General features: G+C 44.6%; 1 protein-coding gene across 1 annotated transcript; it reads right to left on the bottom strand.

Annotated features, from left to right (window-relative positions):
• Positions 1-482: 482 nt before the first annotated feature.
• rbm15 (RNA binding motif protein 15) lies at positions 483-9943 on the bottom strand. Its single transcript, XM_056589351.1, has one exon. It carries the CDS (start codon positions 9804-9806, stop codon positions 7230-7232), a length of 2577 nt encoding a protein of 858 aa, XP_056445326.1. The 5' UTR covers positions 9807-9943; the 3' UTR covers positions 483-7229.
• Between the last annotated feature and the right edge of the window lie 413 nt (positions 9944-10356).

Here is a 10356-nt window from a genome sequence, read left to right on the forward strand (position 1 = left end):
TCTAGGAGTTATAGTTGACAATAGAGCGATGTCATTGGATTAAGTACATGTCAGGTTAACGCCACGTAACCTGACAGATATGTGTTTCATAACACAGCTGCACAAAAGAAGTAAGCAAAAATAATTTTTTGGCGTAAATATATGAAAAATACCTACAATCAATTTTCTTTGGTATACATCATAGTATTTAACTATTTCAACTAAAGGCAACCCAATATCGACCTAAGGGAGCTAATATAACATTTTGTTAGACTGCGGGCCAGAAGAGGTTTTTGACACCAGGACTAAATGCTGGAGGGTGTGATGGGGGCGGGCATGTGAAGAAAGAATGCTTTTAAAATATAATATATATATATATATGACAGCCAAAATCATACATTGTTATGCTATACAGTTTAGAACCCCTTTAGGTTTGTGTGCGGGATGTGGATGTGCATGTACAAGACATGCCTATAATTATGTTACCAACTTTGGAACTGTGACTTATATTGGCGTAGTATTTCCAATGTCAGCATTTATTAATATTATGATTACAGTAATGATAATAATAATAATAATACAAATAATAAGGCCCTCATGTAAGCGTATATATTTAACAGTTGCTTTACGGAGGTGCCGATCCCTAAGGGCCACACAGGGTATGCAACCGCAAGGTACTGGCCTTCCTGGACCACAGCATGTCCTGGTACTGATGAGAAACATTTGCCAATTTATCTTTCTTATATATTTCCTTTTTTTATTCGAACATTTTTATTGAAGAAAAACTCCTGTAAATAGCATCTCCTCTTTTAATAATACCTCTTATATACCTGTACTCACAAACAGGCACTTTGGGCCCATTCAGACCCCTCTGCATAAATCTATTCTGTAACCCCCCCCAGCCAGGGAGATGAGCCAAACATTCTGGAGTCGCCGACTTGTAAAACAGGAAAAGGAGGCCTGCCTTAGTCATGGAGCAGTGTCAAGTTATGTTCTATAAATGTTTTTTCAATATGCCATATATTTTCTAACCCAGCAATTAGTCAGTAATTTTTGCCTGGACAACCTCACCATACACATTGGAAGGACCCCGGTTTTTAGTAATTTTGCATTTAAGATCTTTGATTGAACACCTATAGTGCTGGACCATTCCCTTCCATGTCCATGTCCTGTTGCTCTATGCAAAAGACAAATTACCCTAACCCCAAAATGCACAATCTGGTTTATAATTAACCATTCACTAACCACTACTACTACCTATAAATCAATTAAAATATTTTTTTGTCATTATTGTTATAATTGATATGACCAGATAATCTTGCTATAAGCACTTAAGTGTGGGTGTGTGGACACAGGGGAAAGTGTGACAAATGGTCCTTGTAATCAGTTTAACTGTGGTACATACTTGAATGAATAACTTCCTGATAATGTATTATACACATGACGAATCAATGCCTTTACCTATCTCGGCTAGTAAGGCTAGTAATATAATATGTTGCTGTTACACCACAACAGTGCCTACCTGTGGAACATTGAAGCACCAATGTAATATCTCTTTAACCCTTCGCTCCTTAATGATTATGTTTATTGTCGTCATTTAATTAATTGGTTATGACCGCTGACTGTTGGCCTTGTGACGATTCCTTCCATCTTCCCTTTTTTTTTATTTGAACCAAAGACATATTCGGTATAATTTACATACAAACTGAGCTCTGTAAATCCAGTGTTCACAAGGAAGAATAAAGTTTATTCTTTAAACATAGTTTTGAGAGTACCCATAGAAAGCTTTATGTGAATATATTAATCAACAGCGGCCACATCTTTCCCGAACCATGAGAAATATGTGCTGTCATTGTGCCCTCTTGTGGCGAGGGATGACCTCTACATTAGGAATGTAATTTCAATTATACCCAAATCATTTCCCCTCCTGCACTTCCACAATGCTCAGTAGAACTCTTTGTACGCTTTCAAAGAACGACAAAACGATTACCAAGCCCAAACTCCAAGGCTGATCTGATTTACATTCGTTACCCATCTTCTTTGCCATATCTCAAGTGGTCACTGAATGACATTCCTTTTATATCGTGACATATTGGGACACTTTAAACTAGTTCAGTTTCTTTCGTTAAGGTTTTCTGATGACATGATGTTTTAAGAGACAGTATGGCCAGGCTGTGTATTAAAGTGTTGCATGTCTCAAATACTTTTACAAAAGGTGCCGGGTTATTCAGATTACCTAATTATCTGAACTTTAATATTAGGCTTTTTTTCTATTGTTAAAACTACTGTTTATTATTAAAGGTTTGTGGCTCTCAGCCTTTGTTTCATACATGAGGAAAGACCATTTGTTTAACAAATCAGACATTTTGTTGGTCTATTGTTGAAGACTGTGCAATCAGCTGCAATAAAGTGGTATTTGACTTGTCCCTTCTTGTGTTCTCCTGTTTTAAGTATCAAACTGCAACTTACTAAAATACTGAGAAGAAAAACTCAGTTAACAACACACTTGATTTTTTCCATCTTTATTCATAAAAAGTACATTGTATGGACAAGTTTAAATCTGAATCTTATGCACTAAATGATCATATATTTCTGATAAAAAAAATGTATACAGCAGAAATGATCAAAATACAATTATATTTGTATCTTTCACCCAAAAACATTGTGTGTAACACTATTAACACCCTTTGTGGGTACTATTCAGCGACAGTACATTTGTTAAAAAGTAATGGTACTTACAGTAGACGAAACCAAGGATGATTTGATGGCCAGATTTCGATGAGTCAATCTCATCCCAAGAAACCTTAGTGTAGGAAACACAGAAGTACTCGTTAACATGACGTTTTATGAAGTTAGATTTTTATGAAGTTTACTTGTCATTAAGGACATTAAACATGTTTGATGTCTGTGACAATACTTTGTGCATTGCACATTTCAGATATTATTAGTTAGCTGTACAGCTGTGTCATAGATGTTTATTATAAGTGAAACGCCAACGCACATCAATTCCTTAATTCGATATTAGACCAAACCATACCATACCATCTCTCCCTATGTGTTGTGGAAGTTGTGTCCATTTATAGACCTGGACTGCTTTATAAAAAAAGTATCAGTCGGAATATAACTTGTGTGTATTTAATGATCATCACGTCAAGGTTATTAAATGTATACATATTTTTTTATATATCATTAGATATTTGGTACATTTAATATTTGACTACCAATCAAACCATTGAAACCTAGTTTTCCTACTGTGTGCAGTTTGGTTATAGGACATATTATTCATATCTTGCCCTATTTATGTGATTCTTTGCAGTTATTTGCTTTTGTTAAACTGTTTTGAGATAACTTTGAGGGGTAATTCATTAAAAACCTTACAATTAATGAAAAGATTCTGACCAAATTAGACCAGACATTATTTTTTTATCTGCAGTTCCCTCCATATCATCAACAGAGCTATGGGTTAGATTACTGTCTGGACAAAATCAATGTGTGACAAATCAATGCCTACACATTTGTATCTTGCATTCAACTTTAATGTTCTTATTAATTAATTTGTGTTGGGATTGAAAATAACAAATTATTAAATTATTTATTATTAATTTATTATTATAAAGATAGATTTGTGTTCTCCTCGAAGATTCTGTTGTCATCATTTATTTTAATTAGGGCAGTAGCCCTAATTAAAATAGATTTAAATTAATTCATTAATTCGTTTGGCCAAATTTAAAATGTTGTTCTATGGTTATATTCCATGGTAATAGTGTCATTAGGGTTGTTATTCCATACAATGTGTGGGTCTATGATCATATTTCACATTGTTAGTGTTAATGGGATATTATGTCTCTACAACGCCGGGAGCATCAGTTTCTGAACAGAAATATCAATGCCCTCAATTTTTATCTAGGGCTCAGGGTTATGCACGGCGAGTTTCATCATTCAATATCCTTAGCCTGGCCAATTAAAAAATAATATATATTGGAATGGGTGGTGTTTATCATGTCAATACAGATGTTTTGTCGATACTGTATACTTACCTGTATGCTGTCTTGGCCCAACGGATACATACCTGCCAGGCAGCCAGCACCAACTGCATACAGCACTATTGCACAGGCTAACTGCTCCACGCTAACTCCCTGCAGTCAGTCGGGAGGAATGCGGCTTGTCGGTTGGTTGACTGGTGATGGACGAGAAACAGGTCCCCTCCTTGTCCTTAAGAGGGCAGCGTTTCTCCTCTGACTTGGCCGTCCTTCTCTTGCTAAGCTTACATGACTAAGAAGAGATGCTGGGGAAAGACTCACTTTGTTAAGTCAAATATTTCAAAAATGGGCTCGGCTAGTTGTAGAAGTTAACAACAGTCGCTATCTGCGCGCCGACAACAATAAAAGTTTCAAACAACATAGCCGATGGATTCCTCCAGGTGGTCTTGGCCGGTTGTTTCTGCTCCCGCGGTCAAACAGGGGATGGAGGTAACTGATGGGGTTCTCTGTGGGCCTTGAGCCCATGATGGGAGCCTTGAGCCCATGATGGGAGCCTTGAGCCCATGATGGGAGCCTTGCGCCCAGGGTGGGAGCCTTGAGCCCAGGGTGGGAGCCTTGAGCCCAGGGTGGGAGCCTTGAGCCCAGGGTGGGAGCCTTGAGCCCAGGATGGGAGCCTTGAGCCCAGGGTGTAAGCCTTGAGCCCAGGGTGGGAGCCTTGAGCCCAGGGTGGGAGCCTTGAGCCCAGCGATGGATGATCCTCCCTCCGTCCTTCCAGCAGGGGGTCACGGTGAAGGGGAAACCAACACACGGCGGCAAACGTGAATGTGAAGCAAATACTCCTAGCCGTGGTGTTGGTCTACATCCTCTCCCTTTGAGACATGGGGTCAAATCATGACTTAAAGGAGGACCAGTGCCAGACCCCGGAGCTAGTTCCTGGGAACATTGGTTTAAAATCAGCCCCAGTGGGTTTCAAACAGCCACGGCATGGTATCTCGGAACGCTATGGAAACATCAGGACGTCACTCATGTCTTCCCCAGGGGACCGTGTGTTTCTGTGTGTTTGTTTGCACATGTGTGTGTGTGTGTGTGTGTATGACGGCAGCAAATCATACGACAATGAGGAATGGAGGGCCAGCCGGCGGCTGCAAAACAACAGGACCCTGGCTCCCACGTTTTCAGCATTTCCGGGCATATGTGCGTGACAGTGGGTGCCCCGTGCTGCCGTTTCACAAAGCAACAGCGGGCATGGTGCAGAGGTAGGCCCGTTCCTCGGCTCCTGAACAAGGCACGGCCCGGCAAAAGGAAGGATGTGGATCACAGGTGATTCTCTGCTTAGTAACTTGAGGATCAGCAAAAGGCCTCTAAAGATACCAGCGCTCCTCACACGAAACAAGGGAACAAGGGGACGCTCCTTTCTTTTCGTTAACAAAATCATAAAACGGCGGTCTCCCCTTTGTCTCGCGTGGCCAAACAACAATTCAAGATACAACTCCTTCGAAACACAATTATGCATGGGGCAGCCCGTTTCTTCAAACTCACTTCCAACGGAAGAAACAGCGTTTTCCTTTCAAATGAAACAATTTATTTCATACTCGGGTCACGCAAGTGCACAGAAGACCTTGAGGGTATTTTTCGCCAAACAGCTTCGCACGGGATGTGCCGATTCTCCGTTTCCCCTCACATCAAATGACGGGTACATTGTCATTTTTTCCATTTTTAAACAGAAGTCATGGCGAGTGCAGATAGGCTGCACATCCTAATAGCTGCCTCGACAGTGGAGACTCACAACATACTTGGGCTGGTTCCGTCATAGCCATGGTGCTCAACAACCTCAGGCCGCTGAATTCTCTGCTGGTCCAAACTTGACATGTTCACAGATACAACCATTGATTTACACATCTTTTTTTTTTTTCTCAGTACATACTAATCCAAACTTAATTTATAAAACTACAAATCAGCGTGGGTTAATATTTTATGACAGAGTGGCATTAACATAATACTATGCAGGCTTTGTAATGTTAAAATCGTTAAACATTTTTTTGCAATAGAACTCGGCTAAAAGCTCTAAACGTGAAGCTGCTAAGGGTTTAAATAGCTTCAAACGGTTTGAATTTAACCAAGCCCTGTTTTATAAATAAATAAGCGTGGATTGAGTCATACAAATGATAACCGATATGTATACTCATATTCTTGGTAGTCCTACTAGCTTCAGAGTGAGGAAAACATCAAAGATTGGTTCATGTCAACACAAAAGTCTTAGTCTAACTATTTTTTATCCAAACTATTGGAATCGGTCTTCGTAGGTCACATTACACAATAGTCATTGCATGGACAGGGATGCGCAAAATAAAATACACCATTAAAAGCAAGGAAATTAAAAAAAATCCTTATGGGTTAAGGGCTCATCTTTGGACAATAATCTATAAATATTTTGCATGCCAGATTAGGAGAAATAGTTATCCCAATAAAAATATATATTATGGTAAATTAAGTGACTAAAATGCCACTAGCCCTATACTGAATAAAGTTTCATTCACTTCCAAACAATAGTAATATAACAACACTTATTGTCACCAACAGAATACAGCACATGAACAAATGTTGTTTATATCAAAAGTAGTTTTTCTCTTTACCTGTCCAAATATTACAAGATGTGTTCATTTAGAATCGCTGCAGTCTATCCGCACCCATCTTAACAGAAGTATAATTCACCTTCAATTTCCTCCATCACGTGATGTGTTTGGCTTAGGGGAATATACTACGCATTCATGATTGCATGGAGCATAATTTCTTCCTCCAAGATTATCAAACCTCATTATCGTTGTAGATCGTTGACACTAGAGTTGCATTAACAAATTATGCCAAATAACTTTGGCAGATCAACCCAAATGCCACAAGATGTCAAAATGAAGGACTTCTAACTCTACCGAGGCTTCAAGTCTGGTTAAATTCTCAATATGTTCATTGATTGGGATTTATAGTATTCATATGTATGCTTTACATAAACAACCCTTTGAGGGCCTGAAGAATGGCTTAAAGTAAAACACTTGAAGAACAAACATTCCATTAATTGTATGAGGGTAAAGGTTTGTGTTTTTGTCTTTTCACTTTAGTGGAACATATAGCTACACAGGTACACAGTAAGGGCCCAGTGACGGCCCCCCTAATGCAGAACACACAGCATGCAACAGCTACGGACAGAGCTTTTTTTTTTTTTTTTTTTACATTTTTTTGATTTTGTGTGTTCTGACATTTTAAAGGTTTCGCTTTCTAAGAGGCTCCGCGGACTACAATCATGACCAGGTAGTCCTCCTCAGTTTTAGCCAGCGCTTTGGCGGAGGAATCTAAGAACTGCTGGGAGAAATCACAGGGCGGGAAAGCGTGCAGCACCCCCGCGTTGTCCTTATCTCTGCTGCCCCCAACCGGCAGGCTGATCACCCCCGCCGCCTGCTTTTGCTTAAGGTAGGACACCAGGTTGCGCAGGGGCCGCTGCGTGGAGGCGGCCCCGTCCAGCGTCGTCTCCTCCACGGCCCCCGGGACGGCCAGCAGGATGGCGTAGCCGCCGGGGCCCGCCACCTTGATGCGGCGAGCCACCTCGTCCAGCTTGGGCTGGTCCAGGCGCAGGCGCTGGGTGATCTTCAGCTCGCTCACCTGCCTCCCGGTCTGGCCGTCGATGAGCAGGTCGCTGGCCACGCTGTGGTCCCCCTCCAGCAGGTGCATGTTGGCCGGGAAGTTGCTGTTCTTCAGCAGCAGCATGCCGTGCCAGGCCATGGCCAGCCGGCAGCCCTCCTGCTTGGCGAGCCCTCCCCTGGAGCTGCTCTCGGCGCGCTCCCGCTTGGCCGGCGCTTTGCCCCCGCCGCCGCCGTCACCGCCCGCCTTTCGCTTGCGTTCTCCCAGGACGAGGAGGCCGCCGCCCGGCGGCCCTCGGTCCAAGAGGCCCTGGTTCTTAAGCCTCCTCTCCACGCCGCTTCCGCCGCCGCGCTCCGGGCCGCCGTGGCACTCCCTGCCCGGGGACAGCCTCTCGCCCCTCAGGGGCCGCTCCGAGTCGCTGAAGCGCCCGCCGTCTCTGCTGCTGCCGCCGGGGCTGCCGTCAGTGGAGGGGCGGCGCCGCCGGGCCTGCCGCTCGGTGCTGTCGGGGGAGCAGTCCAGGTGGCGGCCGTCCTCGACCGGGCGCCGTTTGCGTGCGGGGTCCCGGCCCTGCAGCTCGCATTCCAGGGGCCAGGGCTCTCTGGGCCGCCGGTCCCGCTCCAGGTGCTCCAGGGCGTCAAACGGCGAAGCCCGCACGCGCTCGCGCATGGCGGGGTTGGCCCACTCGACTCCGGGAAAGAGCTCTCTCTCCCGGAAGTGCAGGGGCGGTGGAGTCCTCTCCCTGACCCTCAGGGGCTCCGGGGTGGCGCGGTGAACAAATTGCTCCGCCACCAGGTCGAACGGCGGCAGCGGCAGGGGCTGAAGGAACTGCTGCTGGTACCGGTGCTCCGTGTCGGCAAAGTCCACACGTAGCCTCCTCTCTGGCCCCCCCAGAGGGAAGCCACGCATGTGGGTGCAGGCCGCCTGCGCCGCGTCCAGGCTTTCGTACTGGATGTAGGCCCAGGTGTCCCCCTTGCGGTAGTCGATTGTCCTTATGGTGCCGAAGCGGTCAAACTCTCTCGCTAGTGCAGCCAGGGGGACCCAGGGGCCGAGACCCCCCACCCAAAGGCGCGTGGTGGGCGTGGCTTTGCCGTAGCCTATCTTTATGGGATTGCGGCCGACTATTTTGCCAGACATGCTCAGTTTGGCACGGTGGGCCATGTCAAGATTTTCAAATTTCAGAAATCCATACGTACTGGTCTGTCCCCGCGTGGGTCTCTTGATGTCCACTTCTGTTATGACACCGAAACGGTCAAAGGCTCTCCGTAGATCGGTCTCTGTAACCGTTATGTCCAAGTTACCAAGAAACAACGTCCTGTTTGCCCTTTGGTCATCTTCTGGAGAAATAAAATCCTCCTCTCGAAAAGCCGCTCTCTCCGCTATGAAGGCTGGTCGTGCCCTGGCCTCGAAGAGGGCAAACTCCCTCTCTCGCTCTAGGTCTCTGGCCAGGACAGGGGGTGGTGGAGGAGGAGGAAGTCTTCCTAAGGCCAGCTGTTGGAGCCTGTAGTCTCTATATCCAAGCCCAGTTGGAGAGAGAGGCCTCTGTGTATGCAAGTGTCTATGGCCTGGGGCTGCACCATATGGGTCTCTCTCGACGGGAGAGCGACTTCTCCTCCTGTTAATATACACCGCTTCAATTTTCAGCGGTCGGTCGTACAGCACCAGTCTTCCTCTCGCATGCTTAGCAGCCCGGGCGTCCTCGGGCTTTCTGAAGTTCACAAACGCAATCCGTTCGTCGTTGCTGCGGCTTATTTTGACACTCACGTCGCCAAATTTTTTGAATTCGTGAAAAAGCCCGTCTTCTATGTCCTCGTCGCTCAACTGGGTGCCCAGCTCGCTGATTTTCAGGGTTTTGTACTCACTTTCCGCGGTGGGCAACGGAGCCCGCGGTTCTAGCCGTGAGTTAGTCCTCTGTGCCGCTAAATCCAGTGTCATGTTAAGGCTGTGGCTCTTACCGAGAGAGCTGGCGGCGACAGCCTGGTAGCTGTGGTTGTTACCAGCCCGACCATGTCCGTCGAAATCCCGTTCCCTTTTCTCGCCGAGCAAACTCCTTCGTGTGGAACCACCTTCACTTTTGACCGAGCTGTTTCCATTATTACTTCCACTGGAGATGGAGATAGCACCCATTTTCTTGCTGGCTGGGTGGCATCCTCCCCTGTCTCGGATGTCGTCCAAGGCCCGTGATCGTTTTTTAATCGGCGATCGTTCTTTACCTTTCATTTCACCCCACGCGGACCGTAACCCTTACAACAATCAAGGTTTTCTTGATAATATTTTTACTGATTATTTAATTAATTATTGGGAAATAAGTAGAAATGTATTCAGTGACCCTGCGACAAAATAACAACATTCGCCATTTTGTCCAGAATGGCATTATCCCCGCCCCCTCTATCGGATTGGATTGGACGGGAATGTGGGCGGTCTACTTTGCCTTCTCCGTCAATCATGCAGTTATTTTTTACCATTTCTATTAAATTATATTTTCACATCTTAAATACAATGAAAAAAAATACAATTGATTAAGACACAGAAGCAAGCAAAAAGCGAAATGGTGGTTATAAAGATAGTATGTACAATCTACGAATTGGAACCCACAAGGTGGCAGTATTTAACCAAATCGAAGTTAGTTTTATCGTTTATAAAATTGCTCTATTTTATTAAAATATCTCTATCTACTGACACATTATTACCGTCATGAGTCACACCTGCTTTTATTTTTCATATATGCCTTGCTTATGTGATAGTAAATGACAATTTAAAGAACCAATTT

This window comes from Gadus chalcogrammus, chromosome 1, assembly GCF_026213295.1.
Source record: "Gadus chalcogrammus isolate NIFS_2021 chromosome 1, NIFS_Gcha_1.0, whole genome shotgun sequence".
Classification (NCBI taxonomy): Eukaryota; Metazoa; Chordata; class Actinopteri; order Gadiformes; family Gadidae; genus Gadus; species Gadus chalcogrammus.

Coding starts and splice junctions, on each gene's coding strand:
- rbm15 (XM_056589351.1), bottom strand. CDS start 9,806: ATGAAAGGTAAAGAACGATCGCCGATTAAAAAACGATCACGGGCCTTG.